This window comes from Notolepis coatsorum (genome assembly GCF_963971535.1).
Source record: "Notolepis coatsorum genome assembly, chromosome: 7".
In the NCBI taxonomy this organism is placed as follows: Eukaryota; Metazoa; Chordata; class Actinopteri; order Aulopiformes; family Paralepididae; genus Notolepis; species Notolepis coatsorum.
This window is the reverse complement of record NC_140171.1, coordinates 109467406-109490708: the sequence shown is the minus strand read 5'-3', so window position 1 is coordinate 109490708 and position 23303 is coordinate 109467406. Positions and strand designations below refer to the sequence as shown.

The window sequence follows — 23303 nt, the reverse complement described above, 5'->3', positions numbered from 1 at the left end:
CGTGGGCCAACCCACGCCCGGAGATGACGGTAGGGATCGTCGAGACCAGGCACCCCAGTACTGTCCCTCCGGGGTGAAAGCTCCCCGGGGTGGCAAGCCACGAGCGGCTCGTGGCAGGCGCCGCTGATGTGACTTCCCCTCCTGTTACCCCTGTTCCCTTCCCCGGCCCATCTATGTTTTGTTATACAATAAAAAGTCCCTCCTAGAGGGCGGCTACATGGTGCAGTGGGCAAGGCGCTCACCACTAATACTGGAGACTGGCTCGAACAGGTTCGCCTCCCTGTTCGAGCCCAGTGCTCCACATTGCTTTCAGTTTAGCTGGTCGTCCGCACTAATACACATTGGCAGTATTAGGGGGAGGGAAACTGATGGGTGGGGATCGGGCGTTGTGGACAGCGACTCCTACAGGTCGGTTGGTGCGCCTGCACAGTAGAATCAGGAAGCGACGGGGGCGGGGCCCCTCCAAAGCCCAGACCCCTGACACTGAAAGATCGAGCCGCGCAGGTGGAAAGATGCGACTGCTGTTACCTCGTGTATCTGAGGGGACTCGTGCTATGTATGACTTAGTCCACATTGCAGCCGGCTTGTGGGAGGCATGAAACAGCGTTCAAAGACAAGGGAGGGTTGAATTGGACGATACGAAAATTGGGATGGGAGAAAAATAGAAAATGGGAGAAAAAGTGGATAAAAAAAAAAAGTCCCTCCTGGGAGGGACTGTATTTTGTTACAAACTGTGTGTTTATTCACTACATATGATGGGGATACGATGTGTAGATCCTCGCCTAGTGTGGAGTTGATAGGAGAGCTAGACTTTTTTAGTTTTTGGTTGGTCGCTACATATATATATATATATATATATATATATATATATATATATATATATATATATATATATATATATATATATGTGTGCTTAGCAAGGCCTGTAGCTAACACTCGGTCGAAAGGGTTTTTTCTTCCTCGGCCTGGAGACTTATGTTCTTCCTATAAAGGTAGAGGTTAGTTGTGTATTCTGTCAGTGGCGGCCGGCCGATAGTGGGCGCTAGAGCGCCGCCCTCCCTGGTTAAAAGAGAGAAGAAGATTTTTTTTGAGCCCTAGAAATAAAATAAACATGTTTAAAATGAATAATATTTACTCATTTTAAGTATGTTTGTGTTTCCAATGCACAATATAACGTTAATATATCAAATATAAATAATAGTTTTTCATTCACAGGAAGTCACTAGTAACTACCTCTCAGGCCAGGGCGAGACATATCGCGCACAGCAGGGCGTGCACTGGTTTCATCGCTGTATCCTCGCAGCCAATCAAATAGGCTGTGCGTTGAAATATGATGTAATATGATGGAAGCCGGGCACGTTTTCAAGCGATCTATATCATCTAAGCAAGCAGCGTCTATACTTTCCGCTCTCTGATTGGCCGACGCCAGATTCTACACTGGTTAGGCTTAGTTACTCTTCGAAGTTGGTTAAGGTTAGAGTTTGTCTTAGAGCATGACGGCAAGTTCTTTCGACGGTTAAGCTTAGGCACTCTTTCAAAGTTGGTTAAGGTTAGAGTTTGTCTTAGAGCAGGGCGATAGAACGCCAGGTAGTTTGCAGGCTGTTCGATGCGGAAATGGACAAAGACACAGCTCATCACAGTACTTGTGTTGTGGTGCCTAACCTGGCTAACAAGAAGCTATTTGGCTAGCTGGATGCAGTCTGGACAGTGGATATACATCAACAGTCTGGGACTGTGGGACAGTGGACATATACACTTTATCAAGCCCTCCTGGACCAGGTTTCAACTAAACAAAGTGAGTTAATGCGGTCTCTCTCTCTCTCTCTCTCTCTCTCTCTCTCTCTCTCTCTCTCTCTCTCTCTCTCTCTCTCTCAACACAGCGTGTTGTTGTTGAACTATAACATTTAATTTTGCCGCAGGTGACGCATAATGGATGAATTAATGAATGGTAACTTGTTTAAAATGACAAGATATATATATATATATGTGTTCATTATTGGATTGATCATACGTGTACTAGTGTAGTATGAATGAACTCGACTTAACGTTGGAAACGGGGTAACGTTATGAGTCAGTATTCGCTTGGTCAGCTGTCCACTTGCCCCCCCCCCCGCCCCCCCCTTCACCCCCCCCGCGCCCACCCAAATGTAGTTCACACAGGCCGCCACTGTGTTCTGTTACTTTAAAACAGTGGTATTGAGCCACAACACTGTAGTGTTGGCCTACAGAAGTGCTCGTGTGTGTGTAGTTGTACCACGGTCTTTCAGACCGCTCTCTCTCTCTATCAATCTTCTGTGTTTCTTGAAACATAAAACACGGGTGTCGCGTTCACACATAAACCTTGGCCTTGTTATAAACCCTGTTCACAGGCGTTGTCATCTGTGGCTAGCGTGCGTTGGGTTAGCTTATCCTATGGATATACGCTGTTCATTTAGCATGCTGGCTACTTAAGGTATCATCGTGGCTGTTTATTATTGTCGTATACGAGGGTTGGGTTCGCGAGGGGGTAACCGGATAAACTCCTCCTTCCCTCTTTTCTGATTGGTCGGGAGGTTTGACCCTCTTTTCATTTGGTCCTGCCGCGCTGATTGGTCAGTACGGCCACGGGGGGGGGAGGGGGGAGGAATTCCCTGACTCCTCACCTATCACGGTCGGTTTGAATACGTCACTGAGCACGTTTCTATTGGTCGCTGACTTCCGTGAGTTCTTTACCATGTGTGGTTCTCTGTTATTGTCAAGTTGTTGTGGCGGAGCGTAGGGACTTGGTGTTCTGCTATGCTCGATATATGTGTAACTTGAGCCTTTTGATCACATGGCTCAATGTTACATTCACTTTTCAAGTTGTTGCTCACGTGGGAGGTCTCTCTGGGGGTTCCCGTCCCCTCCTTGTGGAGTAGGTTGACGGTGTATTGTTTTTTTCCCTCAGCCGCGTCACATGGGACCCATGTCCGTCTTCTTTTTTCTCTTTTTTATAGAAAAGAGGAAATAAAGAACAACGGCTTCTTGTCGTTCTCCCAGGCGGCTTGGAGGAACAATGTCTGGTGTCTTGTTAGACTATCCATTGATGTGTTTTGGGTCTCGACGTGTACATAGTGCTGGCCCTGGGTGCTTCTCATAAGAATCACGCATGGGTTTGCGCACCTTGGTTGCTCATCATTAAAACGGCGTTTTTATGGACTGGGATGGAGTTTGTCTCTTCCGAGCGCCAGTGTTGTCTCGATGAATTCTCGTTCATATCTGGGGGATGTTAACGGAATAGATCAAAGCATAGGTAGAGAGGTCTCACGGCCTTGGGGTGGGCCACCGAGCGCGGTACGTAAGGGACCGTCTGGGTGGCGCCCTCTATAATGTTTTGGATCGACACGCGTACCTACCCCCCCTCCTAGTGTTGGGGATGTCGGCGTAATTAGGGCACGGGACTGGTTCTGGTCGCGCCGGCCCAGGTCAGTTAACCCGTTGTCCACCGGGGACGCAGATCTGCTGTTTTGTTACCCTGAGGGACTTGTGCTTTTTTCGGGGGGGGGGAAATGCCGGGTCGGCCCGGGTGTCACAGGGTTTTGACGTTATGGAGATGTTCGTGGTTGTGTTACTACGTGTTACCCCTCACTGTTGCTTGGTCCATGTTGTGTTGTACCTTGCGCTGCGCTAAGGGGGCCTGGTCCTTCTCCATTCTTTTCGCCCCTCTCTTCTCCTGCTTACGCATGGCCGGGAGGGGGCTGTTGAGGTGATTATTATGGGACTCCTCTGGCATCCCTGTGTACGTTCCGGCCCGCCGGGCCCGGTCTGAAATTGTTTCGTCGACCCGTAGGCCTGGGATAACCCCTGTTTGAAAACTGAAACACTTGTACTGCGGTATAGCCAGTGTATACCCACAGTTGTGTTTTGGAGTTTTTTCTTGCAGGGTTATAGGAACAACCGCCTCATGTTTGGTGGTTGGTTCCCTGGTGTGTTGGTAGCGGAGTCAACTTTCGGGTTAGCCGCTTGAATGTGCCCCTGCACGTTTCATGACGTCTGCCAAGCGTGTCAGCCTTGACCCCTCTAGAGAGTCGGGGGGTTTTGTGGAGGCTGTGACATGGTGCGCAACAATACCAGCATACGCCCCTTCCGCCGGCGTGCTGTTTCAGTAGACCCCTTTGGCGCCCGTCTAGTCCGCAGTGCTCCAGGCTCAGGTCAAGTGCCTGTTGCCTGGATTGAGGGATCGACCTCTTCTGGAGGTCGTCTCCCCGGTGCGCTGCCTGCTCCCGCTGTAGGTGTAGCCTCTTGAGTGCTTCAAGTTTACAGCCATGCCACCCTGAACACGCCCGATCTCGTTTGATTTCGGAGGCGGTATAGGTTCAGGCCTGGGTTGTGCTTGGATGGGTGACTGCCTGAGTATACCAGGGTCAGTGAGCCAAGCGGCGTGCTATTGGGGGGAAGGGCCTGCTCTTGGATGGGCCCTGTCCGAATACACCTGCGATGTGGGGGGCGGTGTCACTAGTGACCGCCTGGTGAGGTCACGATGCTGTGGCGTCATTGGCCTCTCCAGGCCCCCTTTTTCCGGGGGGGTCCTGTCCCTTCTGGGTCTGGGTCCTCCTTCGCGCTCCGCTGCTACGGCCTTGCCACAGGGTTGGGCTTTTCTCTTGCCCCCGTGATTTTAGGGGTGGTAACAGGGGTTTGTTCCTTTTTCCGTTCGTTCCCTAGTGGCATGCTCTGCTCAGCTCCTGTGTTGCAATATGACGCTGAGCAGAGCTATACGATAATATAACGTACGGTTATGTATATAAGCATAGTTATATGAGTATAGTGACGCTCAGCGTCAGGACTCCCCTGAGGACCCCTTGATCTTGCCTTGTGGTGAAAGATTGGGAAGGAGATGAGGGCATGGCCACACCCCTGCTTATGTAGGTAGCGGATGGGGGTGTGGTCAGACAGATGTTGGTATGTAAAGGTACATTGTGAGTTTTTATTCAGTGCGCAAGTACTGAAGTGGAGAGTATTGCAATATGACGCTGAGCGTCACTATACTCATATAACTATGGTTATATACATAACCGTACGATAATGATTTGTTTGAATGTTTAACGGTTATGGTTTAGATAGAAAGTTAGAGTTAGTTTACGGTAACAGTGTGGTTAAGGTTAGGGTTAGTTTAAGGTAACAGTGTGGTTAAGGGTAGGGTTTAGGTTAGGGTTAGTTTAAGGTAACAGTGTGGTTAAGGGTAGGGTTAAGGTTAGGGTTCGTTTAATGTAACAGTGTGGTTAAGGTTAGGGTTTGGGTGAGGCTATCAGAAAAGTGTGTCTGGAGGTTCGTTCCCCAGCAGGAGAACATAAACATTTTCTGAAAACATTCAAAGTAAATTTTTTTTTAATTATGTAATACTTATGTACTTATTTGTAAATGCGTCAATATATTACTTATTTGTAATATTACACATTGCACATTTTCGCAAATATGTCCATACAGGCCTATTACTTATGGTTATGACATAACATACAATATGGACCGTTTTCCTGTGGTTGATAAATACTTAATTTACTTATTTTAAGAGAAATTGGGCTGATAGCTGACATTTTATGTTGCAGTCAAATATTGTATAGTTTTGGCCAACCGTCATTTCATTACAAATCGCATGACGTCGCGTTGCTCCGCGACTGCAGTCGTGACAGCAAAACATATGTTGCCTTGACCACTTTCGCCAGATCACTGAACTACAGCCACGGACTATATGTTCCCTGTGACTGGAATATGATACATTATTTCCACGTCAAACCCAGCGAGAAACGTGTGCTGAGGTATGGCCTCCAGCATGCTGCTGTGCTGCACTAGGCTCAGCTTCTTCCCCCAGGCCATCAGAACATTGAACACTGAACTCTCCACACACAAGTACACATGAGCACACACATCCACACACACCACACATTCTGCATTCGCTCACACACAAACGGTCACTTTAAACAAAATGGAAAGGACACTTTAAAGGAATGAGGAAAATAAAGGTCACTTTAACACTTTGGGTGCCAATCTCGTGTTAACACGTTTCTGGGCCCCAACCGTTGAGTGCCAAACACACGTTAACACGTTTCTGGGTAGTTTTTCCTTCTTTTTTTTCCCGATATTTGTATTCATTATCCATCCAGGGAGCCTGTTGTTACCATAGGGAATGAGTCTGAGGTCACCAAAGTGAAATGCCGGCCGCATCCAGCTAGACGGTGGTACCGAGCACCCTTTGAAACCTTGTAACTTGGCATGTGCGTCGATCTAATGTCTCCGGGTCATTTCGGTTTTTTCGCTCAGGCTGAGCGATTATAACGGTTGGATTGAGAATAATCAAATGCTCCAGATGCATGATGTGTGGTGGATTATGTTGGCGACACAATGGACATCAATACCTGGAATCACGATCAGATAATTGGAATATTCTTTTTGGGGTACATCCTAGTCAAGCCTATATGATATCAATCTTGCATTGATCCAAGCATGTCTTCACTTCGATCCGAATGTGTGTGTGTAACGTTAGTCCACAACATATGCCGTTATCTATCTAGGTCGTCCTCGGACGGGCCCTCCATCGGTGCTTCCAGTCATCCCGATCCTCCATGCATCTGGCTAGCTCGTTGGTGCTTTCTGTTATCGCATCTCTCCTGAGTAAGTCCACGTAGGCTAAAGGTACGTACGTCCACGTAGGCTAAATGTGAGCGATAAAGTGGCAGTCAGGAGAATGAGGCTGGCAGGTCACTGCCAGAGACACCATGAGATGCCAACCAGCAAACTTGTGCTGTGGGAACCAACACACGGGCATCGATCACGAGGACGTCCCACGTCAACCTACATATGCCGTTGGTGGTGATCAAATCATCAAAAAACAACCCCCCCCCCCCCCCTTTCATGCATTCATGATGAAACATAATACCTATGATATAGATTTGATTTGAGAATAATAGCGGGTCCAGGCAAGAAACAGCAACGGTTATAGTATAATACACTTATAAGGCTATTCCTCAGCATTTCAGGAATTACCCCAGACCGATCTAAACACATACTTATATTCACCACGGTATAACGCGCAAATGTATGCATGGAAATATTATCTCTTTTTTGCATCTTGACCGGAAGAAAGTCACTGTCAAATGACTATAGTATTGTATCCATAGCTATAATATAGAATATAGTTATAGCTCTATAAACAAGGTGACAGACTCCTATCTTTTAAAGTGTGGCAGTGAATAGATGGGGCCCGAAAACAGTGCAGCACTCAAAGTGTTAAGGAAATAACTGGTGTGGTTCTTGTATAGCATAGTTTAGAAATAGCAAGTATAGCATAAGGATATAGAGTAAAAACTGTATATTGTATAGTAATAATGTAAATGTATTAGTGTATTAATGTAAATGTATAGTAGTGTACACAGGACCCAGTGCCTTAATTCGTAACTAACATTGTATTACACTATCTCAGGACTTTAGCATGTCTATTTTATCATGCGGATTTTATGTCTATTTTATTACCTGTTTATTATGTCTATTTTATTATTTAGTATTATTGGCATGGCCACCCGCATTTCACTGTATGCCCTGGTATGTATGTGACAAATAAACCTCTTGAATCTTAAATCTAAACAGAGGAGAGCGGTGGATATGAGGAGGAGAAGGAGGAGTAGGAGAAGAAGAGGGGTGGGGGGTCGAAGGGGAGGCAGGGAATCACTTTGACTAATTATCCTCCAACACAGAGTTAGCACTTAGGGGCCTTTCTCACTCACCCATTCGGTTCCATTCCATTCCGTTCTAGTCCGTTCCGAGATCTGATGCGAACTCCCCCCTCCCTCTCCCCCCTCTAGTTTGTGTACACACTTCAGTCTTGGTTCGCTCCGGGTTCTGTTTACGGTTTGCGTTTTGAGCGTTTACGCTTGCCGTAGGCGATGATGTCACGTTCGAAAATGTAAACAGGAAGTGTGTTAACACGACGGCGGAGACTGGATGCTGATATAAAATGAACAAATAACCAATAAATATGAAGTTATATTTGAACCTCTGTTGTCAAGCCTTGTCAATATAACCCACCCCATTTTATCACGAATGGATGGTGTTGTAGAGTTCGCTTTTGAGCGTTTCCCAGGGCTAACACTAAGCTAACGCAGGGCTGTACGTTAACTTTTTTGCACATAGCACTGGTGCTACAGAGGTTGATAGTTTTGTAGCACTGGCCAAAATCTTGTAGCACAAGTATAAAACGTGTTATATTTGTAACAGTCACAAATGTGCCTATTGTATTTGTGTTATTTAGTTGCAGTCAGGGAACAAATGTAACTTTTTGACTTACCAGCCATAAAAAAGGCAGATTTTTTACCAGCCAAAAATTATAAATAGCTTTTTAGTATATGGCCATGTGTTATTATTACTATAATACTCTCATATGCTATTTTCAATTAATATCATAAACAACATAATGAATATTAGCATAATTTTGAGTGGACTGAAGGAATGAGTCAGCGTTAATAGTTTTAAATGCAAATAATTTATTAAAACATAGAAGTGGGGTCGGTTGGGACACACACACACACACACACACAATGGGGGACCCTGATGTAAACAAGACGAAAGTCTTTCTCTGGTCTGCATCCCCTTAACAATTGTGTGTATTGAGCCGTACTGTATTGTACCCATTCTGCAATCTGTTAAATAAAGTTTTCATTCATTCACACTGTTTCAACTCACCACCCCCGCATCATATTGTAGTCTAGTCTGTCTTCAAACTTCCACTCCTCTCGACACACACCCTTTCCCCAGTCCCCTGTTCTCTATGGCTCTGCCTCTGATCAGGATTAGCTTGTTAGCTTATGCCAATATAACGTTCATTTCGGGCGATGTGGGCATAAAGGAATGGCGACGATGCAAAGCGTGTTAGATGCATTTGACCCGTTGTGAGAAAAAAAAACACCACAGACTTATTTCGGATCGCAAAATAAGCTAGTTAGCTTAGCCTAGTCTAGTATAGCCTGTAGCACTTCTTTTTCAGCAAAGAACGTGCAATAAACAAAACGCCAAAACGGCGTTGCCTTTTAACTAGGACATGTAAACAAAATAATTCGAAAATGAACCGTTGTAAGGTCGCTTTCACATATAGTTTTGGTGGACTCGGTGCGGTTCTGGTGGTGAAGTTGCAACATTGTTGCATTCTTCATTTGGTTCGCCTGCGTTCACATAGCAATCTGTCAGGCGCACCAAACTATCAGAACAATGTCACGCGGTCGAAAAGGGCGCTCGTCTATTGGACAGTGGAAATGTGTGTGTGGCTGCGAGCCCGTGTGTGCGCGCGCGTGTGTGTGTGTGTCTGTGTGTGGCCTGCGAGCTCTGTCTGACTCCAGATCAGCGGAGGCGAGTTGTTCTATTGAAGCCGATTACCACCATCCTCTCGCTAAACAACTTGTACACCACGTTGTTATATATATATAATAATAACAATATAATAAGCCGCGTTTTTTCTTCCTTCTTCCCAAGATGCACAGTTAGATATATAGATATATAGATAGATAGATAGAGAGATAGATGCAGTGTGCTTGTTTTGCATTGAATGCTGCGAGCAGTGGTAATAATGAGCACTTCCTATATTTGGTTCGTGTTTGGTCCGATGAAGCGAACCGAGACCTACGTTTTCAGGCGGACCAGAGTTCGCCTGTTTGGTCCGGCGGACCGAGTTCGACCGCATTCACACAAACCCGAAAAACTGTGTTTCTGTACTGGAGGTGTACAGTATTTCAATAGACAACCCTGAAAGGATTATTTTTCTAGAAGAGCAACACAGCCAAACCATAGGCATTGTATGCATAAAAGGGGCAAAAGCTAAAGTTTTAGTTAAGTGACTGTTACCTTTGTAGCAGTAGTTTGATTTGATCATCAAGTACAAAATGTAAACATGCAGGGTTGTAGCAAGAGCTAATTTACACACATGCACGCACAGTACAAATATACATTTATTTTTGAAAAAAAAATAAAACTCTGTTACTTGAAATATTTTCACTGTGCTCCTAAATATTTTAGGGTGCTCCTAAATTTTCTTTTGAGCTCCTAAATTTTTTCATTTAGGAGCACATGTGCTCCTTGGGAAAAAAGTTAGCGTAGAGCCCTGGTGTATGATTATATATTCCCTCAGTCACTGGCTCCTATTATGTGGATGATTATTTATTATCTCAGTCTCAGACACTCGCTCCTATGTGGATGATTCATTGTTTGAAAAACATTTGCACTCAGTCTCCAGCACTGTAATTCTGAGGATTTAGGGTTTAATAGTGTGTGTCTAAACCACTGCAGGGTGTGAGGATAGTCTTGTTCCCAGATTGAGAGGTACAAGGAACACTTTAACCAACAACAATGTGGTTTAAGCCTTGTATTTATTACCTGCGACCAGCACAGGTCACAAAAGCTTGGTCGGTCCACAAAAAATATCTCCATTCTCTAAAGGTGTTGTTCATCTTTAAATCAGCCTCCTTTGCCTGTACAGTTATAAGAAGCCAGCTAGGCATACTCCTAAACGGGCTACACTTGGGAATTTGATCTTGAAAATGTTTATTGAAATGAACAAAACTACTTAAAGCCGTCTTTCTAGTCAGTGGCTCTAAATGTGAACCGTGTCATTGAGTTAGGAGGAGTGAAGTAAATTTGGTACATTTGAGTGTCTGACTCACTACATGAGTAGCATCAACTCAATCTCTCTCTCTCTCCCTCTCTCTCATACGGTACATGATGAACACAGCTGTCATGCAATAGAACAAGCATGAGTCATATGGTGTATTGAAGTTTTAAAACACAGAACACACGCACACACACACACACATATACACACAAACTGTATACACACACAAACATATACACACACATATACACACACATATATATATACACACACATACACACACAAATATAAATACACAAACACACCTATACACACAGATATAAAGACACAAACACACACAGATATAAAGACACAAACACACATATACACACACATATATACACACACATATAAATACACACACATATATACACACACACATATACACACACACACATATACACACACACACACACACACACACACACACACACACACACACACACACACACACACACACACACACACACACACACACACACATATAAAGACACAAACACACACTCCATCCATCTCTGAATGGATCCCACTTGCTCTCCAGAGCGAATGCATGGGCGCATGGTCCCTCTCTGACTCAGCGCTGAGCTCTCATGGATACAGCTCACAAACACATAATACACACACACACACACTCTCATGGATACAGCGTGCCGCTCACCTTCTGGTCGTGGCTGTAGGCCAGGATCCAGTCCTCCTGCTCCGGGTGGAAGAGCAGGCTGAGGATGTAGAAGGTGAGGCGGTACTTCTGATAGGTGGCTCCCTCGTCAGAGCTGATCAGAAGACTGCTCTCGACCTCCGGGTCCGTCAGCAGCATGATCTGAACCACAGACACGAGGGACAGGATGAGGAGGAGGTGAATGATCAAAGTAGGTTCAAGGGGCCCGTGTCTTGCACTCGACCAATAGCAGCCACTTTGTTTCCAGGTTATGGACGACAACACATTTGTGTAAACAGTCTAGCATGGCACCAACAGAGTAACGTTACATCTCGACGAGTACAGACGAGGACGAAAATGGACAAAAACCACATTCTAAAGTTCGGAAAAAAGGTTTCTAAACAATGTTATATGCATCTCAACTCTGTTCAGAAAAAAAGTGTACACGATTTTACACAGACACGGTGGGATACATATAGAAACTGCATCAAACGGTGGCTTAACTTGCCAGGCGAGAATCGTACCATTGCGGAGTCATACAAACATTGTTTAAAGATCGCTTTTGCCAATGTTCCTGGAGATGCTGGTTTTCACTCTACTTGCTATATGCGTTTTATCGACAAAAAGCGCTTGGATACAGCTGAGAAATGGGCCACAACGTGTTCTGCAGCTCAATATGTGGATGTAGGGTCTGAGCTTACAGAACATGGTTCTACAAGTGAAAGTCCTCTTAAATAACTTCGATCCAGGACAGGCCTATCAGCTTTTGATGGCCCTGTACTTCCACTTCCACTTGTGCATAATTTGTACATGACTGTGAACGCAAGAGGGACCATCTACCACTGGCAGAAACCTTGTCTGCAGGTATGAAAAATAAGGCTACACTAATATGAAAAATACACTATTTGATGTTGTGCTGAGAGACAGTTTTGCTGTGTTTTTATAGTTTACATAACTAGCATTCTAGTTTTCTTAAGATACTGTATGCCACCTAGTTTTTTTATTGTTTTACAGTGATGTTTATGTAGCTCAGCTTGTTCATAGTGATGTTTAAAGTATCTTAGGCCATGTCCAGACAAAACCGATTTCGGTCGTATCAGTCAAAGTATTTGATCGTATGCACCTTTCATCCACACGGAACTGCGTTCTGGCAGCCTGCAGACGCTACTTTCTGAGACCGGCTTCCAGAGTGCGCAATTCTGAAGACGCCCCCCCTTGCGTCGCCAACTTTACAAGCAATACAAGTCTTTTTCTGAACCGATGACGCGATAGCCCACCTCTCCCTTAACACTTTGATTGCCCAACCCGAGTTTTCTCTAGTTTACCCCCGCGGGTTGAATGCCCACTCACGAGAATTCTCGTATTTTCTCGTTTATTTTTTTATTAGCGATCTGAAATCATATTTCATCAACCGAGTCTACCGTTGGAAATTCAGCCCCTCCAGGCGCTCAGATGTGAAAAAAGCGCCCCCTATCGTCTCCCAGATGGTAATTCACCATTTTGGATTGAACTCAATGAAAATTAATGAGAAAAAAAATCCCTGACTCCACATTTTACTTCTCACTCACGCAGCCGGGGTCGATCAGCTCCACTAGTGAGCCTCAGAGCAGCGGGGATTATGTGTTTTTACAGTATACACGGTGAATCAATAAAAGGATTGATTTTTTCGAATGGCGATCAGGAATTGGTATAATCCATTTGGATACCATCTGATCTCAGGTAAGGAATCTATGTTACCAGTCTTAGGATAATCAGACTCATTTTCACGGAGATATAAGCTTTTATGTGATTATGTGATATGGCTGATTGACTGTGCGAGCGGTCAGGAAATAGGAGAATCGATTTTCAGCTTGCGGCCAGAGCGTGCGTGCGTACACATGTACTATCGATAATCTAGCGTTTATTTGAGGGCGATTCATGGATAGGCCGAAAAATGACAACGTTCTGGAATATTCCAGTAAAGGGCGATTATCATGGAATGTCTTTGATAAGCGACGGGCAGATTAGACACATAGCCATAAAAACATATTTTAAACATTAAAACATAGATTAGGCGATATTAACGTTAACATTGAAGTGGTGCTGGGCATTCAAGGAGGTAAAAAGGAATTAAGCTTGGGCAGTGAAAGTGTTAACCTGCGTGTGCAAACTCAGCCAACATCACAACAACAATGCCATCAGATTGACATTACAGTTACAGGGCTTTTACAGCTAAATGTACTTTTTCTGAAAACCTAAGTAGTAGCCAAGCACATACTGTTCCATAGCATATGCCTTCAGTTGATCATGACAAATCCTCTCTTACCTTGACGATTAAAAAGCCTCCATCAATTAGTAAATAGTATCCCCATGGCTGGTGTTGAGCTGTAGCCAGCCAGCTAGCGCTGATGCTATGCTATCAGCATTAGCTAAATAGCTAACCAACAAAATACAATAGACAGTGGTATCCTGAGGTAACGGTAAATACAGACAACTTTTTCTACAATTACAGTGGTATCCTGAGGTAATGTTAAATACAGATAACGTGTGCTAGTCGAAAGGACTGTACACACACACGGACAAGTTAAACATCAATCAATTAATTTAATACAACACAGGTAGTTTGAGCTGCCTCCGACCGCACCACAGGGCTATTATATTATATACAGCTTTGAGTGCTCTCTCTCTCCTGTCGATTAAAATCTGCAGCTCTTCCTCCTCCTCCTCATGTAGATGCATTTGCGCCGCAGTGTGTCTCTGGAAACTAGCGTCAGTTCAAAAGCACATAACCGGACCACACAAGTTATCGAAAACAACGACAACACTTCCGGTCGAGGGTTTTCAAAATAAAAGAGCGACGTCTAAAACAGGAAAGACATTTATTTAGTAAATTTGTGGCACACAGTTATTTCTTGAGACGTTTTCGTTTTCACGGAAACCTTTTTTTAAATGAAAATGAAACGAAAACGAAAAAGATCAAAATCGTTTTCATCTGGACAAGGCCTTAGCTTTGAGAACCAATGCTTGTGTTAACCTCACCTCTTACCCCCCCCCCCCCCCCCCCCCCCCACACGCACACACTAGGACAATAGAGCCTCCCTGGGGAGGGGTGCATGCTGTAGCTCTATTGTCCTAGTGTGTGTATGGGGGGGGGGGGGGGGTGAATAGGTGAGTGAGGCCACAGGCCTACTTTATACAATCAAATACATTCTCACAGTCACAACACACACTTTCCAATTTTATTTAAAGGCCGGTTGAAAGCTGCCCAGATGAAGCAAGGCACTAGCATTCTTTTGCATATCCAAGAAAAATACTGTGTGGCCTTGGAGGTGCAATATCACAAGTCCTGTTACCAGGGCATGAAATTAGAGCCCGCCACCCGCCATTGGCGGGCAGATTTTAGGTTTGGCGAGTGAGACTGAGAGGTCTGTCCGCCATGTGGCGGGCAACCAAATAGTCATGTAAAATTATTAAAGCTTGAGAGCTTGCTCGCTCTCTCTCTCTCTCTCTCTCGCTCTCTCTCTCTCTCTCTCTCTCTCTCTCTCACTCTCTGTCTCTCTCTCTCGCTCGCTCTCTCTCTCTCAATCGCTCTCTCTCTCTCTACGTTCAATATGATTTAAAGCCAAACGTTACACTATAAATACTAACTGAATAGTTGATGACCATTTCATTTCATTATCTGAAATATTCTAAAATCATTAAGTCTGCTATAAGCCATTATCCCTTTGTGTGTGATTATTATTTTCTCACAGTCAAAGTCAAAAAGAAAAACAGAAACAACACGTTTGTCATCGGTAGTAAATCAATGAGATTGTGGACATGATTGAGGAGGTTTAAGTTAGGTTTATAAAACCTTCACATTTTATTATGTTCTGTTAAATCATGCAAAGAGGGTAGAGTGAGGAGTCTGATGATGTTTAACAGTAGGTTCCAATTTAAGCTTAAGATTGAATTGACATGTATTGATTAATCAATCATCAATAAATATATTAAAATAATTTGCTTAAAATTTTACTCTGGCCTCTTATTTAAGTGTATTCTTCAACATAATACCCTATCTACTTGAAATGTACTGATATTTTTTTATATATATGTGACACAAAAATGCGTATTTTTTTTGGCTGGTAAGAAATATGCTTGGCGGGTAGATTTTTCCCATCTACCCGCCACTGGCCGGTGAGTCAAAAAGTAAATTTTGTGCCCTGCCTGTTACAGAGAGTATACCAGATTATTGACTAAATCAACTGCAACAGCTACTGGGACCTTAGAAGAAATGGAAGCAGAGTGAGTTATTATACCATGAGCAGAACTGCCATGTAGATTGTATTTCTTCACAGGAGTTGGCAAGAGAACAAGGATCATTGACATAGCTAAGGTGTCATCAGCCCTTGACACCAATGTGTGTTCAGCACTTCAGAATCAGATCCATACCTTCTCAGGTTGTGACTCTACACGTGCCTGTCATGGCAAAGGCAAGATGAAAACATGTTATGTTGCTTGTGAGAAAAAGGAGTACCTGACTGCATTTACATAACTGGGTAGCAGTTTTACCCTAGACCAGTCTACCTTTGATGGTCTTAGCAAATATGTGTGCCATCTGTATGGCCAGCCATCAGCTAAGAATGTGAATGATCCAAGATACAAAGCATTCTGCATGGCATCATCAGCTTTGCCAGAACTATCTCTGCCCCCGACAAGTGACGCCTTGTACCAACACTGCAAAAGGGCAACTTACCAAGCAGCTATAATGAGACATTCATTGAAAGCTGTAATGTGTGCCCCATCACCCGTTGGCAATGGGTGGCACATCGAGGATGGGGTGTTAAACAAGTCAAGAAGAAACATCACAATAAATTAAAAACAAAGACAAAAACACCAGAAAATCCAAACTAAAATGAATGCAACACTCCCAGACATACCCCACGCAAAGGTAAGGGACAACTCACTAAAAACCTAGCAATAGGAAAAAAGCACCACAGACAATGTGGAGGGGAGAAACCTTAGAAGGGCCGTTCAAGGGGCCTACAGCACTGCTATGTTGGGAATGAATTGAATGCAGCCGCACTGCTAGACTTGGCGGCTGGAACAAGTCTTTTGGGCTTGCGGTGTGAACGTAGCCTCAGTCATCCCTGCTATGTTCTCCTCTCCGCTCACTCTATCCATCCATGCTCAGTCAGGCCTTGAAAGCTTTAATTTCCCATGAGCCTTTATTCTTTTCTTAGTGGTCCACCATCTTTGTGATGGTGCCGAGTCAGATAGGTAAGGGAGGGGGCACTGATAAAATCAGCCACAAATATAATTGAATCAGTGGAGCTGAAAGGTGATGGAGCGTTCTTATCATTAGCAAAGTGTAGAAAGCAGAGGTTTTAGCACGGTTTGTGTGTGTGTATATGAGAGAGAGATATAGCTATAGAGAGATATAGAGAGAGATATATAGAGAGAGATAGCGAGAGAGAGAGCGATATAGAGAGATAGAGACATATAATGTGTACTTGCATGTACACACCATTATTAAAATCACAATCACATACACATGTAAAGATCTGTAGATATCTTTAGAGAGCCCATCACTGTAACGTAGGTCTCTCCATGTTGCAACATGCCATTCTGTCAGTAAACTCTGTCCTTAATCAAATACTCGGTTGTCTGCCTATGTGAGAAATATCTGGTCAAATGATTCCACATCACCTTTGTACGCCTAGAAATATTCAGATGTACAGTATGTGTATGTCTACATATACGCCAATGCTCTTTATGAATCCCATTCAACTTAAAATTGATGAACAAGCCTTGTACCACCCTGTTAACCATACATGTCAAAATGCCCCATATCCACCCCCATTTTGCATTTCATATCACACCCTTCAGTCTGGATGAGGAAGCGACAAATGAAAACGGTAGTAGGCCTATTAGCTGAGCAAGTATTTATTTGAGTATGTATTTAGTTATTTTAGTATTCAATGGCTATAACCGATACCTGAGTACTGTATTTCGTGCTTCCATGGCACATGGAAAAATTACAATAAACATGACTTTGACTTTGATAATTCCTTTGTCATCTGTGAGGTTTATTAAATACTGTAGGATAGAATTTTGAAGAAGACTTACATACTTTTCAACCAACTAATACAAGTTATAGGAAGACATAGTGGTAACTTTAATTACAACAATTCCAGTATTTCCATGTGTGCAGAGCTTGAACGATGGAATGAGGAAACAGGTCAGAAATATAATAACTCTCTTATTCAGGTTTATCTCTCCTTGTGTAAAAACCACATCCAACACCAGGCTTTATTGTGACAGGCCTATTACAATGGTAACAGCTGTGGAAACATAGAGCGTACAGTAGGGTAATTGGAAACACATTCTTTGCCATCTTTTTTTAATTCGTTCATTATACCCTGACAGTCATACATGCACACATCATCAGCGAGGGACAGAACATCCACTTCAATTCACTTTCTCACCAAACTCTGCAACCGTCTTCCAACAGCGCCAAAGCAGTCAACTGTGCATCATTACACACAACCATAATCCACCATAATAATGATTATAGTTGCAATTAGTTTGAGATAGTTTGAGAAATAGCACAGGACAGACATGTGCATGCATGCAAAAACATCAAAACAACCGTATTAAATAAAGTACAATTAAATTAAATACAATTAAATTAAATTAAATATTTTAGTAGATGTAATTAAGGTAGGCTATATGCAGATTATATGACAGTCAGGGGTTAAATAGCAGCATACTGATAAATGTTGTCCCTTTCAGTTGTATTCCTTACTGGTTGATACATTTTTTTAAATTTAAAACATCAATATGTTCCCTATGTCAATTCATGGCACAATGAGGTATTATATAACACCATTTCCAAACTGTATTTGAATGTGATTTGAAGGCCATTCTAAATGAGGTCAATCATAGTTTGGCTACAGTGAAGTACACATACAAGGCATTGTATCTCCTACATTTTCAGCATTAGTCCACCTTTACTATTCACATCACTATTTCCCACTCCCTCCAAACGGTGCATAGGCGTGTTGTAAAGTCTCTGCGGCGGTAAGTACAGTACATCATCACGTCAAGTGTCTCTTCTTTATAAATCTCAACTTCTGCTCAGAAAGCGGTCTATGCATCCTTCAAGCCCCGCTCTCGTGCGACGCTACAGTTATAAATGAGGCCCCCGGAAACTGGAAGGACACGCTATACAACCAACTCACTGATCACTCGACTGAAAGGAGAGACGTGTGTGGTGAAGGGTGAACACAGGGTCCAAGGCCTGACTGACAGCAGCAACATAGCCTTCTAAAAGACGCCTCCGCCATTGACTATACACATCTTTAACAAAGGCGAGCAAGACTGTGCTGTGCAACTGAGTGTTGTACGAGCGACGGCACGTGGAGATTCCGTTCAGATCGGCACATCGACGTTCGCCTGGTCTGCCGGTCTGCCCCAATATTATCACGTTTAGACTGCGCGTGTAGACGGGAATCTGCATCGAACTCAATGGGCGTGCGATCAATCCTTCTCAGTAAGGTGCCACATCGCAAAGTGTTTCTGGTCTCTCGTGCTCGGGAGTCATCCGTCAGCCCCGGCCTCCGCCTGGTTAATGGCAGCCGTAGTGGGCCGACCCACAAACACCAGTTCATCAATCACGGCCGGCAGATATAGCTCCGTCTATACGTGAGCCTCATGCTGACCAGTCCAATCAAAGCCCCAACCCCCCGAGCATGGTCCGGTAGTACTGTCCGGTCCCGACTACAAATCCCAATTAACACTTTGCTCGCTCCCCGGAACCGCGGACACCGACGCGGAACACCATACAGCTTTATAATTGGCTGAAGCCGTTATGGTGAACGCAAGGATTATAGGCACTTAATAGGATTTGATATGCTTACATGGGGACGCTCATTCCAGTAATATATGTCGGAATATGGACATCGATTAGTTCCGGCGAGGAGTGTAAATGGGTTATGGAGATTCCCCTATAAGCCTCTGAGGCAGAAGGTTGTGTTTTGGGTTTGTTTTGGTTTTAACCTAATAGTGCATGACACACCGTTCACTTTAACCTTCACCGTGGGGACAAAATAGAGAAATGGGGTCTGAGGACGGATGAGGCAATAAGAGGATGATTCCAATGTTGTTTCAGCTCGAGATGGTAACGGCGTGATTAATGTGGTTTGGATGAGATCCTTTACACGTTCGTTTTATCTGGGTCTCCTTATTAAAACACATTTCGATAACGGTAGAAAGAACATTAGAAACGATCACTGTGGATATTTCCAGAAGTAATGAAGTGAAAACAAAACAGACACAATATATTTTTATAAATAAATAACATAGATATCAACACATTAATCCTGGCGATTAAATGGCAATGCCGGTGTTTATGACTATGGGTCATAAAGTCATTGTTGCCTCGATACAAAAAATTGGTGTTTACGACCTTCCTGATCCCTGATCACCCTGTCATGCAAACCGGCAGAATGATGAGTGACCATACAGCCGCTGGCAGATTTCATTATGAAAAGATTACCATTGGGATTAAAAAGTTGTATGCATGTTGCAGTGATCCTAAGCATGATCCTAGCCATACTGTCAATGTTTTATTATTGAATTATTTTGAATTGTTACCTTTTCTTCCATTATCCTCTGATGTGGATCCTCTCTAGCGATATAAAATATATAAATTAGTATTACTGAGTAATAGTGCTAATCAGAGTTGTAGTATTAATATGTGGTAGTAGTAAGTCATACTGGCTGGCAGCATAACTAGTAAGAGTAGGTAAGGGATATGTACAGATTAGGGGTGTACGATGCATCGAAATGGGTCGATCCTAATGTGACGATTCAACTGCATCAATTTGAAAATGTTATAATAGATTATAATCGATTATAATAAAAAAAATTTAAACATTTAAAATAATTGTATGCATTTTTTTTTTTTTTTGCCTATAGTCCATTCATAATGAGTGAATCAGTTCCCCCAGCCACATTTGTGTATTCAAAAATGTTTTGGGAATTAACTGATAGAAAATGTATTGAATCGAATCGTGGTCAAATGAAGAGATTTCATGACGCATTGAATCGTTGCCTGAAGAATCATAATATAATTTAATCGTTGTGAGGTCACATCGTTACACCCCTAGTACAGATATATATATAGATATATTAGTGCTGTCAATCGATTAAAATATTTAATCTTATTAATCGCATGACTGTCCATAGTATACCTCATCATTGTATACCTGTATGCCGTGACAATTAAAACTCTTGACTTGACTTGACTTGATAGTTAACTCACGATTAATCGCAAATTAATCACATTTAAAAATAAATATGTTTATCTCAACATGAGTCAACAAATGCTTGCTTTATGCAGCCATTTAACACAAAAGGATGACCCTCATGCATTGCAAATTTGCATCGAATTCAAGAGCATCAAGAGTGATGCACAAAATAACTTAAAATAAAATAATAATTTAAAACAATGAATAAAGTGTGCATGAAATAATAGGGGAAAGAAAACGTTAGGAACTTGTTACATTCAGCCACACAAGGGCTGAGGACTCACACCCCCCCCCCCTCTCTCTCTCACACACACACACACACAGACACACACACACACACACACACACACACACACACACACACACACACACACACACACACACACACACACACGCACACACACACACACACACACGCACACACACACACTCTCTCCCAGCTCTCTTTCTCTCTTGCCCCTTCCTCATCTCTCTCACCCCCCCCTCTATATCTCTCTCTCTATTTCTCACACACACACACACACACACACACACACACACACACACACACACACACACACACACACACACACACACACACACACACACACACACACACACACACACACACACACACACACAGTAAGAAGTATTTTGTATAAAAGTATTCTGTATTTCTGTATGACAACTATTAAAGAAACTTGAACTTGTATTGGCAGGCAAGTTAGACGTTGTTTGTCTCCTGTATGCGCGGGAGGTATTTGTGTGTGCGCCTCGTCGGGAGTGTGTGAAAAGCACAGCAGAGCCCCGCTTTGCTTCAGACAGATAGAGAGAGCACAGCGCGTGTGTGAGCATGTGTGTGCGCCTCGGTCGGGAGTGTGTGTAAAGCACAGCAGAGCCCCGCCCCGCTTCAGACAGATAGAGAGAGCACAGCATATTGTCATGGAATATATTATCATGTTCTTATAGATCTGTGTTGAGACATCATGTTATACAGTGTGACTTTCAGTATGAACAGTTTGACTGGTTAATGTGTGTATGTCTCTTTAAGAACATTCTGACATCTCGCCAGCCATAACTTCTTTGTTGTTGTTCCCACTGACTGAGAACCATTTGTGTTTACCTTCGTCATCATATCTGATATATTATGTTATGTCTGACAACTGTGTATTTAACATATGTCTGAAACAGCGTTCTGGGTCAGTCTATGGCCAGACGCTAGTGGGTTAACATATTGTCTCTGACTATAGACTGTCCTTTCAGACGTGGCCACGGTGAAATAAACGTTCTTCTTATTGTTAATAAACTTTCTTCTTATCATTAATAATGACTCAGAATGATTTGTAAACAGCTCATCGTTTAGTCCTTTAATATTTCCCATTACAATATGTAAATTCCATATCTCTCCGGAGCATCGCAAAGCACGCCATGCAGACGTCCGAACGAACACTCGATCACCATGCGTCAGTGTCTACTGCGCATGGGCGTTGGGCGTGAACGGCTCCGTATCTGGCTCGCGCAGTTTACATGGCACCGTTGCAGGGGAGTTTTGAAAATGAAAACCCCAGCCAAAATGCCCGCCAAAACGGCGTTGCCTTTTAACTAGGACATGTAAACGAAATAATTCAAAAATGAAACGTTGTAAGTGTAACCAGGGCCGGCCGGGGATACTGTCCGGTCCTGCTGCCTTCCTGATATTCACTTTCTTAAAGGTCCTCCTCCACATGCTTTCATGTGTACACACACACACACACACACACACACACACACACACACACACACACACACACACACACACACACACACACACACACACACACACACACACACACACACACACACACACACACACACACACACACACACACACACACACACACACTTCAGAAAGATCAGAAATAAACAAACAGTATCAATGAGAGTATCAATAATACACCTGAGTAGAGTCTAGCAAAAAAAAAGATGTACAAAATTCAATAAATTTAATCGTGAGTTAAAACAATTGTGGAATCATGCGTTTGACAGCCTTTATATATATATATTAGAGGTGGGCATAGATAATTTTTTTTAATCTAGATTAATCTATCTGCAATTCTGGATTTAATCTAGATTAATCTAGATTAAAATGGCTAAAAAAAAAAAAAAAAAACCTGCCGAAGGCATTCAAAATATGTGTGTTCTACCCAAATAATGACCAGAAGTAAGTCCTTACTTTTTCTTTCCTCATGTTTCTCAGGCCAGGTGGCCCATTACACCATGAGCCCATCTCCCGTTTCCAAAATGCATTACAGACTGTTTGAAAAAGCTGTTTTGCTATGATAATTGGTAATGAAATATCAAAATAATGTTCAATAAGATGTACTTGTGTTTAATAAGTTGTTTTATTCAGAAGTTAACACAAATAAATAATATTACCAGTACAGTACAGTATCTAGCACACTCTCAGGAGCAAAACAGAAAGAATAATTTCAAACATGAACTATGTGACATGGCTTGAATCAACTGCTCCAGTGGAGTTGCTCAGTGGCCAATGGTGTCAACTGTGGTTGTACTGGGCAGCTCCCAGGTGTGAATGGAACTGTGTGAATGTGAAGCAGGGCGTTCCTGAAAAAGAGCATCTGTGCTCAGCGAACCAACCCTGGGTAAATAAGGTGAAAAAAAAAAAAAAAAACTAAAAATTTTATTTTTATTTTTTTTATTAATGCGTTAATTATATTATCGCGCGATACTAGTATAGCGTTAACGCAGCACGTTA

At 43.1% G+C, this 23303-nt stretch overlaps 1 protein-coding gene across 1 annotated transcript in view; it reads right to left on the bottom strand.

Moving 5' to 3' along the window:
- sorcs1 (sortilin-related VPS10 domain containing receptor 1) overlaps positions 1-23303 on the bottom strand; it is a gene marked incomplete at both ends in the record, with an annotated part of 670421 nt that overhangs the window by 176143 nt on the left and 470975 nt on the right. The window contains one exon of the mRNA XM_084318344.1: positions 11301-11459. Within this exon, the coding sequence (XP_084174470.1) occupies positions 11301-11459 (159 nt within the window). The remainder of the gene's footprint in view (positions 1-11300; positions 11460-23303) is intronic.